Here is a 20,966-nt window from a genome sequence, read left to right as displayed (position 1 = left end):
CCGTTATAAATTCTCCAAAATCGTCAAAAATAAAAAGAATTTCAATAACAATTCTATAAAGCTTATAATTTTTAACAGCTTTATTTCATTTGTATTGCTTGATATAAATGGCCAGGTCTGTAAAATGTGGTTTTCTAGGTTGGAATTTAGATATCTTGATATTACATTTTATAAAGATAATAATCATATTCAATATCACTCTTACAGTTTCCAACAGGAACGTGAAGTGAGCAACAACACGTGATAATATACTCCATAGAAAAATGTTTCTATAAATTCTCCACAAAAGAACAAATCACATCGACACCCTTCTTGAATTTCTTAAATATAAAATTATAACATATAAAAATATGTATTACTTGTATAAAACCTGTGAGCCGCTTTAAATGACGTCTCAGTGAAATAATGCGGATCCTCTCCTCCAGCGCCACAATGCGTCACTCAGTGCGCATGCGCATCTGAACAGGAAGTGTGAACGGTTCCTCCACCAGCTGAGAGCGACTTGTCAACAGAGGAGCCTGCGACCGCCGCGGCTCCGAACCCGCAACCCAGGTGACTATGAGCCCGTCGTGCACGTGCGTCCGGTCAACACGCAGTAACCCGGGTTTAAATCAGGTGTCGACATGTGAACGCTCCTATCCGGTTCGGTCTGATCCGAGCTGAGAGCCGCCGTTAGCACGGGAGAGATAACGGGTTTTAATGGTGTGTGATGGTGCAGGATGGACACACACAGGCACACACAGGCACACACAGACACACAAACATGTGCTGCAGTGATGGTGTGTTACAGCCTGAGAGCAGAGCTGCTGCATCATCATCCTCATCCTCCTCCTCCTCCCTGTGGAACTCATCATGTCTCACTGTCCATCATCAGCAGCAGCTCAGGACGATGGTGTCCTCTTCTTCTTCTTCTTCTTCTTCTTCTTCTTCTTCTTCTTCTTCTTCTTCTTCCTCTGTCATGTGATGCGATTGGCTCGATTTTTGTCTCTGATAAAACCCAGGGGTGATATTACAGAGACCGATACTTCATGTGATGATGACCCAGAGACACAGACTAGATCCATTCAGCCATTATCTATAACACTCATCCTCCTGAGGGTCAGATGACGTTGTGCCTTGGTGTCACAGACACACAACACAGACACACAACCTTTCACACTAGCACCTTCAGTCACTTAAGAGCCTCTAATGAACCAAACCCCCGTCTGCATGCGAGTGGACGGAGGGAGGAAGCCGGGGGAAACCCTCACTGACTCAGGGAGAAAAGGAAAACTGTGTGGGATTAGAACCCAGAACCTTCCTGGATCAATGTGGACAAGCTTAATATGAGAGCTTTACGTTCTACAGGTTTCTAGTGTGCTAGCAAATAAAACCTGTCAGTAATGTCTGTGTTGATTCGTCCCCGAGGGGTTTGGAACAGAACGAGTATTTGTTCTGGTGCGTGAACACATGAACACAGAGAGCAGAGGGTGAAGAGACACACAACACAAAGTAAAGAGCCATTAGAGGGAGAACTGTGAGAAAGATAAAGACAAGGACTTAAAGTTATAAAATAAATACAGACTCAATATAAGCTTCAGACACCGATCGATAAATAATAAACCAGAAACATTACATGTATGTAAAATGTCCCGATGCCCATAAGCCTGCTGCCTGTTTGTGGGTTAGAATTAATCAATCATTAGTTGTGTATTTGTTATTTATATTGTAAACTACAGTAGATCTGCTCATTCAAACCTGTGTGTCCTCTGGAGGTCGAAGGTGAGTCCCGGAGTCGTGGACTGACTCGTCCTCTTCTTCACACAGGTAGAGCACGGAGAGCAGAGACGTCCCCAGCGAGACCCGACCACAGACGCTCTCTTGAAGCGACGTGAGCGACTTCCCAGACCCATCCGTCTCCGGTCCAGGGAGGAGCCCCCCCCCCCCACCCCCACCCCCCGCTATGAGCTCCAGAGGGAGCGGTGGCCGCACCAACGGCTCACTGCCCCAGACCAAGATCTGCCAGTTCAAGCTGGTGCTGCTGGGGGACATGGCCGTGGGCAAGTCCAGCCTGGTGCTGCGCTTCGTCAAGGGACAGTTTGACGAGTTCCAGGAGACGACCATCGGAGGTGAGGACGGGGGGGGGGACGGGGACGGGGGGGACAAAAGGGGAAGAAGGTAGTTTATCTGGTTTGTGGTTCTGAGGGAACTCTTCTAGCAACTCAACAGAGAAGAGACATGTTTCAAGTCCTGCATTCAAAGGTTCACTAGTGTAAAAGTACTAAATTATCAAAACTGGAATATTTTAGCTTCTTTTGTGGATATTAAGAGAATAAGATATAGATATTAGGTGCAAGAGCAACATTAATCTACTACATAACTGACCAGGGAGCTCCATCTGTATCCTCTCATGGTAGAGTCAACATTCAGAGGAACTAGAAGTATAATGAGCGTCCAGCTGACCCCCTGTCCTCTGTCTGTCTGTGCGTCCAGCTGCTTTCCTGGCCCAGTCGGTGTGTCTCGATGACACCACGGTGAAGTTCGAGATCTGGGACACCGCGGGGCAGGAGCGATACCACAGCCTGGCGCCCATGTATTACCGCGGAGCTCAGGCCGCCATCGTCGTCTTTGACATCACCAAGCCGGTACGGAGTAGAGGATTCTTCAGCGACCTGTTTGTGGAGTTCTGGATTTTACTCTGGATAAGAAGCACAGCTGCTTTACATGTGTTATTACATCTTCATGGTTTATTTCAAGCAGCTAAATCTCACAGCAGCTACATTACGACTCAAACCAGTTCAAACCTCCACCGAGGACCAACCGTCCCTTTCATGAAGCCACATTTAAATTCACACCCACATGACCTCCTTGGATTAATATATAACCAGCAGGTATTAATGTATAACCAGCAGTTATACATTAATATTAATATAACACCAGTTAACTTCACAGCTCTACAGAAGCTCAGCAGGCGACCAACTGTTACTGCCTGATGTTCCCACGTGTGTTGTGTTATCTGACCTCAGTTGTGGGCTTGTGCAGGATACGTTTGAGAGAGCCAAGGCCTGGGTGAAGGAGCTGCAGCGCCAGGCCAGTCCCAACATCGTTATCGCTCTGGCTGGGAACAAGGCGGACCTGGCAGAGAAGAGACTGGTGGAGTACGAGGTAACACACTGGAGTTCAAACCCTCTTCACGAGCTACAGCCTGAACCAACTCACAATGGACAGGCTACACACTGTCTGTTAGGAAAGGGTTAAAGTTATTATACATTACATCTAACAGCAGGACGCAACCAACCTTGATACAGCTGAATAGTATCTCTAATAATAACCAGTTCACCTGCTGGTTGGCAGTTTTTCAAACCACTGCTGATCTGTTCCTGTTTGTGGCAGGAGGCTCAGACGTATGCTGACGACACCGGCCTGCTCTTCATGGAGACCTCGGCCAAGACGGCCATGAACGTCAACGAGCTCTTCCTGGCCATCGGTGAGAGGCGGCAGGAGAATACTCAGAGGGATCAGGAACTTAGGAATGAGTCCCTTTGGATTCAAGGAAACTTCAGGGCTGCTCCGTAGATTTACTCAGGAACCAGTGGGTGGGACAAGCACCAGTGGGCGGATCTGAAACGTGTCAATCAACCTGGAGGACGACACATGGGGCTCGAAATCTAAAATCAAATATTAAGTGCAATAGATTTATACCTTCTAAGGCCTTTGATATTAAGGAAACTGACATTTTATTCCAAATTAATCCTTATAAATGTTTTGTTTTATACATGAATTCTCTGTTAGTTTGAATTTATTCTAAATATTTCACGTTTTCTTGTCACTGCAGCAAAGAAGATGCCAAAGACCGACACCCAGAACCCGACCCACGCAGCGCGGCACCGCGGCGTCAACCTCCAGGACCCCGACGCTCACTCCACCCGGGCCTGCTGCGGTGGGAACTAGACCTCCTCGACTCCCACCAGTACTCCCACCATCCTCACCACCACAGCCCGTCAACCCTCCTGGCCCCGGGCCCGCGGCGGGGTAACCCAGTATCTACACACCCACTCCCCCTCCATTCATCCTCCTGTCCGAGCAGACAGATAGTTTAAAAATGAGAGAATGAGGCGCGGTGGTTCACATCCGCCTCTCCTGAGCGACTCAGATCATCTGGTACCGACGAGGGCAGGTTTAGAGACGACTGAGACAGAGAAGTGCAAAATAAAGAATGTGGAAGACGGGGGCAAAGCCTGTTGTAGTATTTAGCACCAATAACCGTGAGTTTCCTTTTTGTTTCAGCCTTGTTTGATTGTGTGAAAATGCACAAACTGAGCAGCACACGCCAGCGAGTGGCTAAGACAGAAAAAAAAGGCGCAAGCGTCTGCTCCTCCTGAACCAATCAGATCCCCCTGTGAATAACTCCACATGTTGTATATGAATGAGCCCATGACTCCTAAACCCTCCGTGTCCTGTCTGGCGCCCCCTGGTGTCAGTGGTACCACCCAGGGCCTCGTCAGATCAGACCTATGGCACAGTTTATCCAACAGAAGTTCATTTGTGTGTATTTGTTGTCCGGTGTTTTGACTTGACGACTTGTAGTGACGCTCCCGGTCCACTCACACTCCTTTAGTCCATGTGAAGCAAATGGTTACAAGTTTTTTTTTCTGGAGTTTGTGTTTTACATCTGGAGAAGCAGCAGCAAGTTGTCGGGTCCGACTCGTTCACAACAACAGGAACATGTGGGGAGCATTCAGGCGAGGGGCGGAGCCTGTAGAGCAGCAGGAGACCCTATTCTCCTGACATTTTACTGCAGGAAAAGATCCAGAAAAATGTCCGGAGCAAATGACCAGACATTTTTATTTCTCACATTCAGGCCCTCTGGATTATTTCAGGAAAATGTGCGGCCGTTCAAACCTGGTATTAACATCCGATCACAAGGGGTCAGCGCTCAGTTCAGCACTGAGACGTGTCCTGAGTTGTGTTGTGCATGTGGCCACATTCTTCTCAGAGTGCATGCACACACACACACGCACACTGAAGGACGTCCTCTGACCCACATGTTTCACAATGAACTAAACTAATTATTACGCTTTTCAGTGACAATGCTTAAATTAGATCCTGATCACCACCACGTATCAACTGAACAGAACTTCTGTTTTTTATTAAATTGATAAAATGAGATTCATTAAGCTGCTCCTGACTCCTCTCTCCCCGACACACACACACACCTGTAAACTCAGACTACATCCTTTGTGAACACGAGTGACGTACGTGCACGTAGAGCGGGGCAGTGAGACCCGATCACCAGTGGTCACCTTAATACCAGGTCTGAACAGAGCCAACGACACATGTTTCATGAATAAACTAATTCAGTTGCTCGAGTGCTGATGAGGAAAGATGTGATCATCGCAGGCTGCAGCTCTTAGAAACAATATAAACTTGAGTGAGTGTAGGAAGTCACAGGACTTTTGTTAAGTACAAGCAGGAAACCGAAAGCTGTGACTAATCATGTGTCTGTAGCAGAGAGAGAATCCATCAAACGCTTAAAGCTCCTGGTCTGAATAAAGTATTAAATCTCAATTATGACAGTTAGTGAAAGTCCAGCTGAGACTAAATCAAATATCACATGTATCTGCACATCTAGTTTACGTTGTTCTTCATCCGTCTCTTTTCCTCCATGGTTTAACTGATTCACTTAACTTAATACAATGCTCTTAAAACAGAGTGTGTGTGCTCGGTGGCCGTCTTAAAGCGTGGATGAAGAAAATGAAGAAAGACGTAGAAGATTAAAACGCACATACACAAGAAAAACAAAAAACAGAAGTGCCTATTCCCAGTTTTCTTTCTCTGTGAATCCTGTTTCTTTACGTGTGGAGCTTTGTAGGCAAAGTGCAGGAAAAACCATCTCCACCATCGGCTCGCATCATAAACCAGTAACCCGGCCCCCTGTCATCAGGCTCTACTGTCACGGCTTTTTGTATGGATGTAAAGATCTTGTTGAATACACTGTATGTTGTATATTATTGTCTTAACTTTAATGGAAGTGTACGTTGGCTTTCGAGCACACTTGTGAACCTGGAGTGTATCGTCTGAAGGACTAATAGATGTAAGGAATCTGATTCAAACAAATACTGGTGTTCAGGAAAATGGTTTTGTTCCGCTTTATTGTCAAAGTCATGCAAATTCTAAAACTTAAAAAATGTTGCAAACTAATTAAAAGTCTCAAAATTGAAGGAAACAAATATTATTCAAAAGATATCATAATTAGTTCGTCCCTCGAAAGACACTAAGTGCTCATCAGCTCATCACACACAATAAATACATCTGTTCATTCTTCAGCGATCACAAGTACGTTCAGTGTTCTGTGCAATTATGACAAGTCGTTAAAAACAGGACTTGATTTCTCATCTGCACCTTCAGTATGATACGTGTTCAATAAAGCTGTGAACGGCACTGTGCACGATGCTTCTCTTCAGATATGTGAAATGATTTTAAAGACTGTACGCTGGCATTTATTCACTTTAAAAGAAATATTTTAATTTCACAGCCTCTTTAATCATTGCTGTTGACTTGGAAAGTTACAAAATATAAAACAATTTAACACAGAAAATCAAAAATCTGTTCTCTAAAATTTTCTTGGTCTGATTAAAATGTATAAAAAGTATTTGAACCAATAAAGAAAGTCATAGCTGTAACTGCCCTTCTGTGGAAACTACGTGCAGAAACTAACTTGGTCATTTACAAATTACATTTCAACGGAATTTCAAAGGATAAACCATTGAAATTTGAACCTGAGATTAGTTTTCTCATGTTTTTGGGTGTAGATGATTGAAAAGGACAAAAATCTTAAAGATTGAGCAAGATTGTGAATCCTGACAACCACGGAACAGCTGATGCAAATTAATAAAATGAGGCAGTTCCAATTTTTGCAACTGACAAATTCGAATTGTTCAAAGTATCTGACGACATTACGTAAAGGATTCTACAGAAAAAGCTGCTTCATCGTCTGTTCCAGATTTTACACTGAGCGATTAGCGGCTGTTTGTGGTTAAACAAAAAGGAGCTTACTCTTTTAAAAAGAATCTGTAGAAAACACTTAGCAGCTGCTTTGTGGCTGCTGAGGAAACTTTTGTCCCAATTGATTATTGTGCTTCCATAACTCTACTTTGTACAGTTCATGTTGGAAGCTGTATAAAAAACAAGCAGTAAATACATGTCACTTTTACAAATCAATACAAACTAACGGAGAATTGTTCGTTGTGGGACAGATGTGTTGTGGGAGGAGTCCTCACCTTCGGCCTCGTCTCACCCTGACTCACTAATCCTCACACTCCTCGTCCTCCACGGCAGCGTAGATCACCTGGTTCCTGCGTTTGATCATGGGGGTCGTGCCGCGGCTGCCAGGATTCACAGCTTCGTCACTCGTACGTTTTAAGATTCGAGAAGCGGAGTCGTCCTCTTCCCCCCCCTCACCCACTCCTTCGCTCTCTGATCCAGAGAGAGAGCGAGCTGCAGCCGGGGTGGAGTGGGAGGGAGGAGGCAGCTTCATTAAGTCGGACAGGTTATTGGGTGAACCTTTGGATTTTGGCTCAGGAAGAACCATACGGGCGGGGGTGTGGGGGTCAGGGAGCTCGTCTCCCTTTGCTGCTGCTTTTGACCCGTTCTCCTCCTCCTCCTCCTCCTTCTCCTCTTCATCCCATTCATCCTCTATGGTGATCTCATCAGGATTACAGGAGCTGGACAATCCCGAGGTGTCGGTTGGATACTCGCTCGGCTCGTCTGCGCTTCCCACACTATTCCCGTCTTCATCATCCTCCTCCCCTCCAGTGCTGCCCTGGAACTTCCCCACCTCCCCCAGCTGCCCGTCCTGGGCGTAGAGGTCCGTGAGACCCAGCGTGGCACAGAGCTCCGTCGTCTGGGGGTTGGTGTTGTAGCTGGGGGCGGCGTGGTGCTGGGGCCTGTTGGGGTCGTAGGCCGGCACAGTCCGGCTAAAGTTGTCTGGAATGGAGAGGTCACCGCTGAGATCCTCCATCACCTTCATCATAGCTGCTTCTGAAGCTCTGAAGTCCCACCTGGTGGAGAGAGAAGGTCCACGTCGTAAAACACAGCACGAATCAAAACTGTAGCACAACTCCTCCATCTCTTGATTATCTGCGAACCGTTCATGCAGGCCATTATTCTCAGGGGGGTTCCAGTTGTGAAGGGTGGTCCTCTGTAGACTGTTGGTGGCCTTCAGAATAGCGAGCCACTCTGGATCATACTCGAGACCCTCTGAGGAACCCGGTCTCTCTGGAACATCCACTATCTGCAACCAAAGGCATTGCTTCAAACTATCGTCCCTTCATTTCAAATCGACTTGATCTCTGTAAATTCAAACAGGACTCTCACCTGGAGGAACTCCCTATGGGGCAGACATTTATCCAGAGACAGGAACTTGGTCACACGTGGAGCAGCGTTACCTTTAGGCTGAAGAGAGGAGAATTCACTCAGCTGATGAAATACAGGAAGGAATTAGACTTGTTTTTCCACGAGCTGCAGAAAGAGTGTGTCTCTCACCGGATGTTGCATAACGGCAGCAAACTTCACATGGAGATGAGCGGAGAACCAGTAGTTGGGCTGGAGGTGAGACATGAGCTCCTCGGCCGCAGGACTTCCCAGCGTGTTGGACTCCACCTCCTGTCGCAGAAACTTCTTCTTGCGCAGCAGCTCCCCCACGCTGCCGTAGTAGTAGATTCCTCTGGGCCAGTCGTGGCTCATGAAAATGTCCATGGGCATCTGGATCTTAGGGGCAAAGGAAACAAAAACACAGCGTTTAGATAAACACAGGGATAATGTGTGTGAGCACTGTACATGAGGAGAAGATGAAACTCTATCTACCTGTTTTAATCTGAACACCTCGATGTTTCGGATGTGATACACACTTCGTAGAGTGTCAGGGTTGTACGGAGGGAATTCATGATGACCTGAAAGAGCAGGCAGTCCTCGTTAATGTACTACACAGTGTTTTTATATCATTAAAACCCAACCTGACCATACATCAATGTGATAACCTAAAATGACAGAAACCAAGTTGAGGAAGAAGTTACTTTTACTCTTTAAGTTTGGTCCATATCCCCTCCACTAACAGAGAGGAGGCAGAGTTTATGACCAGCCACCAGGAGGCACAGTGGAGTTGTGACTGTAATCCTTCAGACGGTCACACGAAACCCACCTTTTCTGTAGTCACGTGATTTGAAGATTCCAGATAAGCCACCGATTCGAATCCCTTTGTAGCGAATCACACCGGCGTAACCTAACAACACACGGTCAAATCAACACCTGGGAATCCACCGATGTGCAGACACCGAGTTTAATCTACCGGTTCCTACCCAGATAATAAATGTTTGGTGCCACCCAGCCCCCGTAGGAAAGCTCCTGCATGTGGTTGGACGCCTCGTGGTTCCCTCCGATGAAGATGGTGAGAACCGGAGCCTTCTTCTCTCCAGAGTAGTATCTGCAACAGACAGTGACCCTCCAGATTCAAACGCTCTCACTCATATCTTTCACTTTTAGAAAGTTAAAGAACCAAAGAACTGACTTGTAGAAGGTTTGCATCGTTCGGTACTTGGCCGGCACCGCCATGCACTTCATGTCTCCCTCGTTTCGCACGGCCTGGAAGTCGCCGCAGCAGAGCAGCAGGTCCACCTTCACCCCTTCCTTCTTCTCCAGGAAGGCGATGGTCTCATAGATCTTGTCGAGCTCCCCGTGGCAACAGCCTTCTACTGCGATCTTCATGCTGAACAGACGGGTGAGCTGCAGGTTCACAGAGAAAGTCACAGTCACAGTGAGGCTTGTATTCTCTGCTCCACACAGACACACACACACAGACACACACAGAGACCTGCTGTTTACAGGTTCTTTTAATGATGAGTCAGGGAACAAGTATGAAACACTGATGATGATGTTTTCACTAAAAACTAAAAGTAATGACGGAGCTGCAAAAACAAATCTATTAGTCGAACGTCAAGTTTCTCAGCAACTAACTTTATAATCAAATACTTATTGTGGTTATTTATTTAGGAACAAATAACTGGTTTCTGTTCTAACAGCTTAAATCTGAATATTTTATGCTCCTCTGATATTTAATTAAGTAAAATTGGATAAAAAGTTAAGTTTATGGAAGTTAATATATTATTGGAAATTATGATATTATTAAAATGTAAAGCTGTAGGTAGAGATAATTTGTCTCAACACAGCATCTGGTGAAATGTAGAAGAGCAAAAACTGAATATTGTGTATGAAGAAAGAAACTGAAACTTTTTTATTTTACATTGTCTTATTTGTTGTCTCATAATGAATGAGTGAACGCCCCTGTGACACACTGAGAACCCAAAGATCCTGAAACAACACACACACTTCAGACACATGGATTAGCAGAGACACAGCTCGTGTTGTGTCCACGTTACACTGGGACACATGGAGTTAATGCTAAATCCACCTAGCATTAGCATGTGTGTCAACAAGAGCATTAGTTCGTATTTAATCATCTCCGCATCCTCACGTGTGTTCAAATCTTATTGTGAGTGACTTATACATCTCAACACAACATGCAGCAGCAAGCTAGGCTAACAGAAGGCACAACAACGTCACGTCTCCCAGTCAGAGCACAACACAACAGACACACACACGGCGGACACTTACAGTGACGGGTGAAGAGCTGAGGAACGTGTGTTTCTACTCTAACGAGCCGGTAACTCACAGGCTGGATCTAAAAATCATGATTCCGCTGATTTCACAAACATGAATTTTCCCACCTCGCGTCTGTCGCCTTATGCGCATGCGCAAAACGTCACTGGCTTAAGTAAATATTAGGAAGTGATACTCGGCAGCAGATTCGACCAAAGAAAATAAAATATATCAAATTGATTTTGATTTATATTAACATGTTGTATAGTAAATAAATACAGTGACGTCACTTCACTTGTTTTTAAATCATTGAATAAATCTTATTATACACGGAAGCATTTGAAAACCTAATTTTATCTGGTTTTAATAGATCTTGTTTATTATGTTATTTTATTAATTATGTTTGTGTTGTTTAGTCTCCATGACTTTATAATCAACTTGTTTTAAACAACAACACTCTCTCGTGTTGAATTTATTGTGGAATTAGAAAAATTAAGCTATGAAATCCATATTTTCACGACTTAAAGGTCGAAGGACACAAGTTTCCACAGATAAAACATGATCATTATTTTTATTATTGTGTATTAATAGGAAGTCTGTTACCATCCATCACCAGATGTATGTTTGTATTTTTATTTCTGTGTGGGTCGAGTTATTGTGTCGAAAGTGAATCCAGGAGACGTCACAGCTATAAACAACATTTACCTGGTGGATAAACCCAGTGTGTGAGCAGCTCTCTGAATTAGCTCCCGTGTTTTCTTCTTGTTTTTCCGCAGCTGGAAGCCCCAGCTCCGCTCGCACCGGAGCTCGACCCCCGGTTCTCAGCCCAGCCTGACCCCGGAGCTCCGGGGCCGAGTCACACTCACTTTTTGAGGAGCCGCTCCACAGCTGCTCTGGGGGGCGGAGTGTCTGCACGGTGCTGCGCCGACTGGGGCGCTCGATCGGGGGAAGAGAGATGGCGTGTCTGCTGGAGGCCCCTCTCCGCATCAGCGTGCTGTCTGTGAGTGTCACCGCCGCGGCCGCGTTAGCATCATGCTAACCGCAGCAGCGGGGGTTCGTTTAATCCCATCGGTCACACCGCGGAGGTGTGTGTCCTCTGTTAGCATCGAGCTAACTCAGAGGCTTTGCAACATGTAGCACTGTAGAGCGGCGCGCCTACGTAGCGTGCGTTGACCTGTTTTCTACTCCGACCTCACCCGGGCGGGCGGGAACGCTCCAGATAAAGCCAGGGATGCATGTGGTTAATGTCCGCCCACCCCGCCGGTGTGTAGGGTAACACAAATCGAGCGAAAGAAGTAGCTGTCAAGTGTCACTCGGAATGAGTTAGCAGCTAATTGCTAAGTGACAGCGCTGCCGCTGCTATCATCCAAACACACACCCCGAGTGCACAATGCATTAGTAGAAGATAAGTTGCAGATGTGATCTTTTTATTACAACCTCCCACTTATCTTATTATTCCACTCGCGTCGCTGTGGCTTGTGAATTACACAGCAAACTTAGCGTAGTTTAGCTAGCTACCGTTAGCCCAACCGCCAGCCTGTGGTTAAGCTAGCCAAGCTAACCACTCACTGGTTTCCTCCGGGAGTTCTCACGGCTCAAAGCTCTTGTCCGCAGCCGGAAGTCTCGCTTCTAGTCCCCGTGTTTGTGCTCGTTATTCCCGCAGCTGGCGGTGGTCGTCAGGTGCAACTTGGCTGAAGTTAGCAGGACAATTGATTTGAAACTGATCGCAGTTAGGATTCCAACAGTAAAACATCCCCACATGCAGAAAGGAAACTGTTTAAAATGTCTCATCTTTTATTTGTGCATTTACCAGCTCCCTTGTGTTGTGTATCATTGTGTCTGTGAAGCTGATCCGTGCACATGGAGGTTTGTGGATAAAGGCAGGGACAGAATATGCTGAGCACCGTGTTGGCACCAGGAGCATCAGCGTGGTGTCCGCCGGGTGAGGGTCACTCCTCCGGGGGTCGTGTGGAAAGTTCTGGTCCAAGCTCCCAGTGATAAACAAAGTTGTCTGGTGTCGTCATGTGCAGCCACCGGGGGCCACATGCAACACGTCCCGGGGCCGTGCACGCTGCGTGACGGTCTATCGGCAACTTTCCATTATACCTGAGTTAAATAATCACGAATCAATGAATGGAGCATTTGTTTTTGGATAACTTAAAGGGATAGATCACTCCAAAATGAACACTACGCCATTACCTACTCACCACCATGTCAATTCTGATTTGATTCTTCAAACGTGAAACATGTTAAAACGCCCCCATGCTGCTCCTGTGGTTTTTATAACCAAGTGCAGTATGGAGGCCTTTTAATTATATTGTATGTTTGAAGACCTTTTACTTTTTGGTTTGGCTGCACCACTGTTTACCCCTGAAACTCCACAAGTGATCTGTGGACTCAAACCCGAACCCTTTTGAAATGTGAAACCACTCAAACATGTGCACTGCACAAAGAAACAGAGCAGCGTACAGATGGTTTGTGTCATTTTGTCCCTTGTGTGTTTCATTTGCCCTCGTGCAGGAAGTCACGGCCACTAGTCGCCATTATGTTGACCGGCTGTTCGACCCCGACCCACAGAAAGTGCTGCAGGGAGTCATGTAAGTCCTGCTGATTCAATACCTACTCAAACATTGTCCTCCCTGGTGCATGCAGGGATATGATATTCAAAGACTGGTCTGTCCTTTAGCTATGTCCCCATCTGGTTTACTGGAGGACTGTGGACTTTAATCGGCCGATGCATTTCACCACAGCCAGATTTATTTATTTATCTTCATGAATTCCGCTGGTGCTGCTGTAGGTGGTGGATTTAAAATAACCTCTTTGAATGTCGCACATTGAAGTTGTTCTGTGGACGACATTACTGGTGGTGTTGTTGCTGCAGGGTCATGACCTCTGTGTTTACTTCTTTCATGTGACGGCCTATTTCAAAATGCATTTTTATCTCGCCCCCCCCCCCCCCCCCCCTCATTCACTTTCACTCTCTGTCTCGATTGCACTGACCTAGACTCTGACTATAACATCGTTATTTTTAACTTCTAAGGAGACTAGCTTAGGTTACGACTTGCACCACTCCACCAGCTGAACACCTGACTGGCTCGCCTGCCTGCTACAGCTGTACTTTTCCACTAGCCCCACTCACCTGCTATTTGATATCATCTCGGGCTCTCGCAGTGCAGGAGAACGGCTGGGTGGAAAAATGCAGTGAACACAAATGAACAGACTCATTCTTATTTACCAATACATATTCTCCCTCTAGCACTTTATTAGGAACACCTTTACACCGGCTTTTCCATGCAGTTATCCCGTTTAACAAGCATGTGGCCACATTACAATGCACTTAATACTGCAACATTTTCACTTAAGCTTCAGGTAATGTTTGCATCAACCTTCCAGTGAGCAGCAGTTTTGCAGATTGCACCTTGAGATGGACAGATAAATCTAGGACTGCAGACAAAACTGGTATTTTGAAGACTTCAGAACAAGGCCTATTTGTTCTAAGGCTAAAGCTGCTGGGGTCAGAATTTGGTAGCAGCAGCATGAATGTGTGGCGCTAACCTGCCTTGTATCAACAGTCAGAGCTGCTGGTGTGGTGATGTTTTCTTTAAACACTTTGACCTCCTAATACCAGTCAATCCTGGTTTGTACGTCACAGCCTCCATCAGGATTGTTCCTACTACAAGTGTGAAGTTGTGTGCTTGTGTTTTTATCAGTATGTGTTGTACTTGTACTGAGATGCTGCTACACTGTAATTCGAAAGTAAATATACCGTATCTTGAAGGCTGTGAACTGCAGCGTTACCATATCCACCCTTAAAGTTGTGTTATGCTAGTGACGCACATTTGTCACAGTTGCTTCAAAGACATTACGGAGAAGAGAGCTTTCATGTGTGTGTCTGGCTTCACAGTGACATGAAGAATGCTGTGATTGGAAACAACAAGCAGAAAGCCAATCTGATCGTCCTCGGAGCTGTGCCCAGGTTCGTCCAGTTCCTACCATCTGTCTTTCTGCTCCACCCTTTCTGACCTTATGAGACAAAGACATACAAATCAGAACTATCAAAAGTACACAATGTAATTTACTATCAGGTGTTTATAATTGTGTTTCTTCATTGTCTCCAGGTTACTATACCTTCTCCAGCAGAGCTCGTCCAGTCTGGAGCTGCGGACCGAGTGCGCCGTGGTGCTGGGCAGCTTGGCCATGGGCACCGAGAACAACATCAAGTCCCTGGTGGACTGTCACATCATCCCCGCCCTTCTCCAAGGTTCGGGCGGACGCTCCTTCACATCTACAGGAGGCCACAGCCTCGGTGACCCAGGTCTAAACGATCCTGTGTGTTTTGTGCTCACAGGTCTCTTGTGTCCAGACCTGATCTTCATTGAAGCGTGTCTTCGATGCCTGAGAACGGTCTTCATCAGTCCGGTCACTCCTGTGCAGCTGCTCTACACTGTAGGTTGTCTGGACAGAGTTTCACCTGCTGAACACACGAGCAACAATGTGATTGTGTGCAGAACTTTTCTGATTAGCAAAAGCTTCACTCATACAGTTGCCAGTTTGTACACTTAACAGACGTCTCACATTTATTTGACCTTGTGCAGAAAAGGCTGAAATAATATATATATAGTATTTTGTTTAGTTTAATATATACACACATTTCAATGATAATATCACTAATACTGATTTAATGTAGATTTAAAACCAGCCCATGTAACTTTTACAGCTTACAGCCACATGTTATGATGAATTCTGTCTTTCTAGGACCCCACTGTGATTCCCCATCTAATGTCTCTCCTGAGCCGCTCACAGAGAACCCAGGAGTACATCACACAGATCTTCTCCCACTGTTGTAAGGTATTTGTTGGTATTTGGTCAAACACTGTGGAGTCCTGCACACATGAAGCCAGACTACGATTGTTGTAGTTGTTCATATGTTTGTGTGTCTGCAGACCCCGGAGCACCAGACGGTTCTTTTCAACCATGGTGCCATCCAGAACATCGCCCCTCTCCTGATCTCACCCTCTTACAAGGTACATGGCCGCCCCTGAGTATGTCAACAGTATTAGAGAGTCTATGATAAAACCTTGTACATACTGAGATTCCTCTTTGTGTCTCTCCAGGTCCGGATGCAGGCGTTAAAGTGTTTCTCAGTCCTGGCCTATGAGAACACTCAGGTCTCTATGACACTCGTGAATGGTGAGGACGTGTCTTCTCTTCTCGTCTCTTCTCTTCTATTCCTGTCTGTTCTCATGGACTTCACGTTTCAACCCATGAATCTGTCTGTCCCTCAGTGCTGGTGGATGGGGAGCTGCTCTCTCAGGTATTTGTCAGAATGATGCAAAGGGATCAACCCATTGAAATGCAGCTCACAGCGGCCAAATGGTAAGTGACTTAAACCCATATGAATTATTATCCATGAATAATAAGTTCATTTAATGTATAAACTTAAATGTGAAATCTTCCTTTGTCTCAGTTTAACGTACATGTGTCGAGCGGGTGCAATAAAGACAGATGACAGCTGCATCGTCCTAAAGGTTGGATTTCCTGACACCTATTAATCATGATACTTATATAATAACACTTTTTGAAGTTACTGTAAATATGACTGTCTCTCACCCAGACTCTGCCGTGCTTGGTGCGGATGTGCAGTAAAGAGCATTTGCTGGAGGAGAGGGTGGAGGGTGCAGAGACGCTGGCCTACCTGATGGAGCCCGACGTGGAGCTGCAGAGGATCGCCAGCACCACCGACCACTTGGTGGCCATGTTGGCCGACTACTTTAAATACCCCAGCTCCGTGTCGGCCATCACGGACATCAAGAGGGTCAGTCACTGTCTGAGTTTGTTAGCATGCTAGCGTTAGCTAATGAGCAGTAAACACAAACTGAGGCTGAGAAGTCATTTGATTTTCAAGTATTTGGTCCTAAACAGATCGGACAAGCACCCGAGGCTCGAAGCCAAGACAATCCACAAGTGATTACAACCCGATTTAGCTTCACTGCTTGGTGTAATTCTTTGCTTCAGATGTTTTCCTGCAACAGCTAAATGATAAACTGACTTTCTGTCCACTCTGTCCTCTGCAGCTGGATCATGACCTGAAACACGCTCACGAGCTGAGACAAGCTGCTTTCAAACTCTACGCCTCGCTGGGCTCCAACGACGAGGACATCCGTAAGAAGGTGACCTTTCTCTGGAAGCATTGTGTTTATGCATCAACAGTATCATTTCATGCGTACATGTTAACCAACCCATCCCCTTCTCTTTTCATCCAGATCACAGAGACGGAGAACATGATGGACCGGATAGTCAGTGGCCTTTCAGAATCCAGCATCAAGGTCCGATTGGCGGCCGTCAGGTACACGAGCCGCTCGTCTTCACACCCGACGATTACACGACATTTCCCAAAGATCCTGAAACAAATACTCATGAAACTCAATGAAGGGAATAAAGTGAACAAACTTTTGGTGAAAAGGATATTCAAGGGCTGCTTCTTAGACCAGTTTTATTAATTGTTTTATTTTCTACAGGTGTCTTCACAGTCTCTCACGATCAGTGCAGCAGCTGAGGACCAGCTTCCACGACCACGCGGTGTGGAAACCCCTCATGAAGGTCAGTGGAGAAGTCCAGTAAACACACACTTCTATTAAGGGTTAAAGAAAAAGCTCTATGCAGATTTGAAGACTCATTGAAGCCCCAGTTCTCCGGCTGGATGTAACCTGGGCTGTGAACATAATCAACATATCAAGTTTTTGTTTTGTAGCTGCTCCAGAACGCCCCAGATGAAGTCCTGGTCATGGCCTCCTCAACACTATGCAATCTGCTGTTGGAGTTCTCACCCAGCAAAGAGGTGCACACACACACACACACACACACACACACGCATACCAATCTTTATTGTGACTTTCAGCTCATCGTGCATCTGTGTGCGTCACAACTTCCCTCCCACTTGTGTGTTTTTCTCAGCTGTAAAAAAAGCTGAAGCAACAAGTTCACCACATCAACTCAGAACGTGATGTGTAAATAATGTGTTTCCACTGCCCCCGTGTGGCCACAACAGATCAGTTATTCCAGGTTTGATATTGAGACCGTTTGTTTCTGTTCACCTGCAGCCGATCCTGGAGTCGGGGGTAATTGAGTTACTATGCAGTCTGACCCAGAGTGACAGTCCTGCGCTGAGAGTCAATGGGATCTGGGCCCTGATGGTAAGAAGAGGAGGTTATTTCTCCTCAGCCTTTTACACGTTGAGAACGGTAAAATGAGTTTTTGCAGCCTGATTATGTCCTAAGGAAACGTGTGTGTGTTCAGAACATGGCGTTTCAGGCCGATCAGAAGGTGAAGGTGGAGATCGTCCGGTGTCTGGGGACCGAGCAGTTGTTCCGCCTGCTGTCCGACCCCGACACCAACGTGCTGATGAAGACCCTCGGCCTGCTGCGCAACCTGCTGTCAACGCGCCCGGTGAGACTTGATCAGAGGCTGAGAGCAAGTAAAAGCCAGTTTACCTTCAGCCTCAAACATCTGCACCGACAGTGAGGACTGGACAGAGTGAATCAGTGACTGGTCCAGGGTCTAGTGTTTTCAAAGAACAGACCTGCAGGAGCTAAGAAGCACTTGTTGCACTGATGCATGTTTCAAAAGGAGGTTGTGTTGTTTTGTTCATTAATATACAGATTCCCCTGATGTCTCAATTAAGATGCTTTAACTCACCTCCGCTCCAACCTTCAAGCTTCACACTTTCTCAGCTGCTCTGTCGATTTGAATATTCATGAATGTGCTGAATCTGCATGAATTCTTTAGAAATGAGTGAGAACCCAGCAGCTTGCACACTGATTGACTCTCTCCTCTGCTGTCGTCAGCACATTGACCAGATCATGAGTTCTCACGGGAAGCAGATCATGCAGGCAGTGACCCTCATCCTGGAAGCAGAGCACAGCATAGAGGTGAAAGAACAGGTGAGCTCCTCATCAGGAAACAACCTTCAGCTGCAGACACGTTTGAACGTCTCTCATTAACATTAAACAAAATAAAGAATCCAATGGCAGCACTGATGAAACACAACTTTTCTCATCCGGCAGACGTTGTGTATCTTGGCCAACATCGGCGACGGCAACACAGCCAAGGATCTCATCATGACCAACGACGACACGCTCCAGAAAATCAAATACTACATGGTAATGAGCAGAGCAACCTGTAGCTCACTCTTCTTCACCTTAAAGACTTCTTCTAATGTTTAAGACGTATTCATCTTTTTCCTCAGGGGCATTCGAATGTGAAGCTGCAGCTCGCCGCCACCTTCTGCATCTCGAACCTGATCTGGAATGAGGAGGACGGTAAGGGTTCGGGGTCTCAAGGTTTATTCACTTTTGTTTTTATTAGATAATATACACACAGAGATTCCTCCAGAGTGAGAATGTTTGTAAACTGTGAAGTTGTATTAGCACGCAGATGAAATGAGATCCTGGACGATGGGATGACTCAGTGTCGCTCTGTGGATTCTGTGTTCCAGGTTCTCAGGAGCGTCAGGACAAGCTGAGGGAGATGGGCTTCGTGGACATCCTGCACAAACTCACCCAGGCCCCCGACTCCAACCTCAGTGACAGGTGGGCCTCTACATGAAAACACACAACCTTCTGGACACTGGTAATGAAGCAGGTAGACTGACTGTGTGTGTGTCTCTCAGGGCGAAGACGGCGATGCAGCAGTACCTGGCATGACTACAGAGGGGGGAGGTCCTCTCCTGCCAGCCTCACTAACCAGCGTCTGGACGGGACGGCGTTGGTTCTTTTTGTTCTGATGCACAAAGACACCTTTTCTTGGACCTGTGGCTGGCGAGCGTTCACCCCCCCGCCCGGCGTCCGGCAGCACCACCTCGAACGCTCGGCTCTCTCCAGACCTCTCGCTGGGAGGATCTGAGAACGTGGTTGTTGGGAAATCAACGGTTTTGGAGGGTTTCACGTGTTTTTCCCTTTTTCTCCTTCCTGCAGGGAGGAAGTGACATTTTTCCTTTTGAGACTTTGCGATTTAAGAATTGCCTTTTTTCTTTTTTTGTTTTCTTCTTCTTCTTCTTCGGTTGGAGAGCAGCAGCCGCTCACCGGCGCCGCCCGGTGCTTGTGGACTCCTGGTCCTGGAGACGCGGGTCCCAGAGAAACCGGACTACAAGAGTTTTGACACACGGCTGTTGGACAGCAAAGCTTCCCAGTTTTATTTTTTTTTAATTTTAAACTAATAATATTAATGTTTCCTTAAGGCGTCACAATTAAGGACACATTTGGAAAAACACAGACTGCCTATTTTGAAATTTTGGGTGTTTTTTTGTGGATACATACCTCGTAAATATATATATATATATAAACATAAATATATATTTTTGGATTTTTATTTCCCCTGCCCTGTCTCTTTCTCATTCGCCCCCTGAACCCAGGTTCTCTGTGAATCACTGAGGCCGGATTCATGAGTCTGAACTTGATCATGGTGGATGGAGGTGAAAGGAGATGTGTGTGTTCCCCCCCCTAGTTTTCTTTTTCACGGTTGTGGTTCTGTGTGCACTGGAGCCGTCACGTTTGTCCAACATCCTTATGATCCCAATGGGAGATGTAGTTCCAGAGTGGAGGGCGCTCGCTCTGACCCGCCCAGCTACGAGTTCAGAGGACAGAGCAGCGGAGGTTAGAGGACGAGTGTCCTCACGCCTCTGTTGAACCTGTCCTCTGCAGCCGCCTCATTCACGTGTTCGTCTTCAGGGATAAGTTGGATTCCTGAGCTCTGAGTTTTTTCTTTTCCTTCCTCTGTGTTTCAGGAAGGGAAGAGAGGACATGAGGAATAATGGAAGAACATTTTGAGACTGACCCCTGGAGGGTAGAAGCACCAAGTGCAGCCACAAGAGCAGAATCCTGTGCGACACTGTTTCGTTGCCTCTCTCATATTCTTTCTTTTCCCACCAGGATCTTTCTCGAGTGTTGTTCCCTGACATTTCAAACCTTACTGAAGCTCTGATAGAATGAATGTTACCATTAAAAACATATGCAGACCTGAAGAAGGCTCTCCTCTGGGACGCGTCTTATTTCTGTGGAACCTGTCGTTCAGATGGAGATTCGATTGTTTTCTGATTCAAACTCACGTATTCAAAGGGTCTTAAAGAGGATTCAGTTCAGTGCTGATCAATGAAACGCTTTCTTTTCAAATGACAGTGAACGTTTTCTCACGTCTTTGTCCGACCAATATTTCAAATGATAATGATTTTACATCATTATTGATCATGTGACTGAGAAAAAAGCCTAATTTGCACACTTACAGATGTAGAAATAAATAATATTTGACTCTTGGTTAAAAGAAAATGACACAATTGTATT

The 20,966-nt window shown here is 46.0% G+C and overlaps 3 protein-coding genes across 7 annotated transcripts; 2 read left to right on the top strand and 1 right to left on the bottom strand.

Annotated features, from left to right (window-relative positions):
• The first annotated feature begins 427 nt into the window (after positions 1-427).
• Positions 428-6,425, top strand: rab5b (RAB5B, member RAS oncogene family). The gene is made up of 6 exons (XM_062403030.1): positions 428-552; positions 1,807-2,108; positions 2,473-2,624; positions 3,022-3,144; positions 3,373-3,466; positions 3,815-6,425. Exons 2-6 carry the CDS (start codon positions 1,943-1,945, stop codon positions 3,928-3,930), a joined length of 651 nt encoding a protein of 216 aa, XP_062259014.1. The 5' UTR covers positions 428-552; positions 1,807-1,942; the 3' UTR covers positions 3,931-6,425.
• dbr1 (debranching RNA lariats 1) lies at positions 6,100-11,619 on the bottom strand. Of its 2 annotated transcripts, none has more exons than XM_062403024.1 (9): positions 11,338-11,619; positions 9,545-9,759; positions 9,336-9,460; positions 9,179-9,259; positions 8,845-8,930; positions 8,524-8,748; positions 8,356-8,433; positions 8,127-8,272; positions 6,100-8,039 (listed from the first exon to the last, which is right to left on the bottom strand). In XM_062403024.1, exons 1-9 carry the CDS (start codon positions 11,617-11,619, stop codon positions 7,286-7,288), a joined length of 1,992 nt encoding a protein of 663 aa, XP_062259008.1. In that variant the 3' UTR covers positions 6,100-7,285. The 2 variants fall into 2 exon arrangements, with proteins under 2 accessions (XP_062259008.1, XP_062259009.1); XM_062403025.1 differs by lacking the exon at positions 11,338-11,619 and adding an exon at positions 10,648-10,830.
• armc8 (armadillo repeat containing 8) lies at positions 11,502-20,951 on the top strand. Of its 4 annotated transcripts, none has more exons than XM_062403019.1 (23): positions 11,502-11,632; positions 13,153-13,229; positions 14,537-14,608; positions 14,751-14,893; positions 14,981-15,078; positions 15,388-15,480; positions 15,576-15,656; positions 15,747-15,822; positions 15,918-16,008; positions 16,100-16,160; positions 16,247-16,447; positions 16,555-16,596; positions 16,707-16,802; positions 16,896-16,978; positions 17,151-17,232; positions 17,384-17,470; positions 17,733-17,825; positions 17,929-18,078; positions 18,477-18,572; positions 18,696-18,791; positions 18,878-18,950; positions 19,127-19,220; positions 19,301-20,951. In XM_062403019.1, exons 1-23 carry the CDS (start codon positions 11,588-11,590, stop codon positions 19,332-19,334), a joined length of 2,064 nt encoding a protein of 687 aa, XP_062259003.1. In that variant the 5' UTR covers positions 11,502-11,587; the 3' UTR covers positions 19,335-20,951. The 4 variants fall into 4 exon arrangements, with proteins under 4 accessions (XP_062259003.1, XP_062259002.1, XP_062259005.1 ...); XM_062403018.1 differs by having other exon boundaries at positions 18,878-18,971; XM_062403021.1 differs by lacking the exon at positions 16,555-16,596.
• The last annotated feature ends 15 nt before the right edge of the window (positions 20,952-20,966 follow it).

This window comes from Platichthys flesus, chromosome 13 (assembly GCF_949316205.1).
Source record: "Platichthys flesus chromosome 13, fPlaFle2.1, whole genome shotgun sequence".
Lineage (NCBI taxonomy): Eukaryota > Metazoa > Chordata > Actinopteri > Pleuronectiformes > Pleuronectidae > Platichthys > Platichthys flesus.
The sequence above is the reverse complement of the archived record's forward strand: the minus strand, read 5'-3'. Positions and strand labels throughout refer to the sequence as shown.

Bases quoted from the DNA above. Each gene is read 5' to 3' on its own strand.
- rab5b (XM_062403030.1), top strand. From the start codon at position 1,943: ATGAGCTCCAGAGGGAGCGGTGGCCGCACCAACGGCTCACTGCCCCAG. The intron at 2,109-2,472 runs GTGAGGACGGGG...CTGTGCGTCCAG, and splicing joins CCAGGAGACGACCATCGGAG to CTGCTTTCCTGGCCCAGTCG. The intron at 2,625-3,021 runs GTACGGAGTAGA...GGGCTTGTGCAG, and splicing joins TCTTTGACATCACCAAGCCG to GATACGTTTGAGAGAGCCAA.
- armc8 (XM_062403018.1), top strand. From the start codon at position 11,588: ATGGCGTGTCTGCTGGAGGCCCCTCTCCGCATCAGCGTGCTGTCT. The intron at 16,803-16,895 runs GTGACCTTTCTC...CTTTTCATCCAG, and splicing joins ACGAGGACATCCGTAAGAAG to ATCACAGAGACGGAGAACAT. The intron at 16,979-17,150 runs GTACACGAGCCG...TATTTTCTACAG, and splicing joins GTCCGATTGGCGGCCGTCAG to GTGTCTTCACAGTCTCTCAC.
- dbr1 (XM_062403024.1), bottom strand. From the start codon at position 11,619: ATGCGGAGAGGGGCCTCCAGCAGACACGCCATCTCTCTTCCCCCGATC. The intron at 9,260-9,335 runs GTAGGAACCGGT...GTGTGTTGTTAG, and splicing joins ACCAAACATTTATTATCTGG to GTTACGCCGGTGTGATTCGC. The intron at 8,434-8,523 runs GTGAGAGACACA...TCCTCTCTTCAG, and splicing joins CTGCCGTTATGCAACATCCG to CCTAAAGGTAACGCTGCTCC.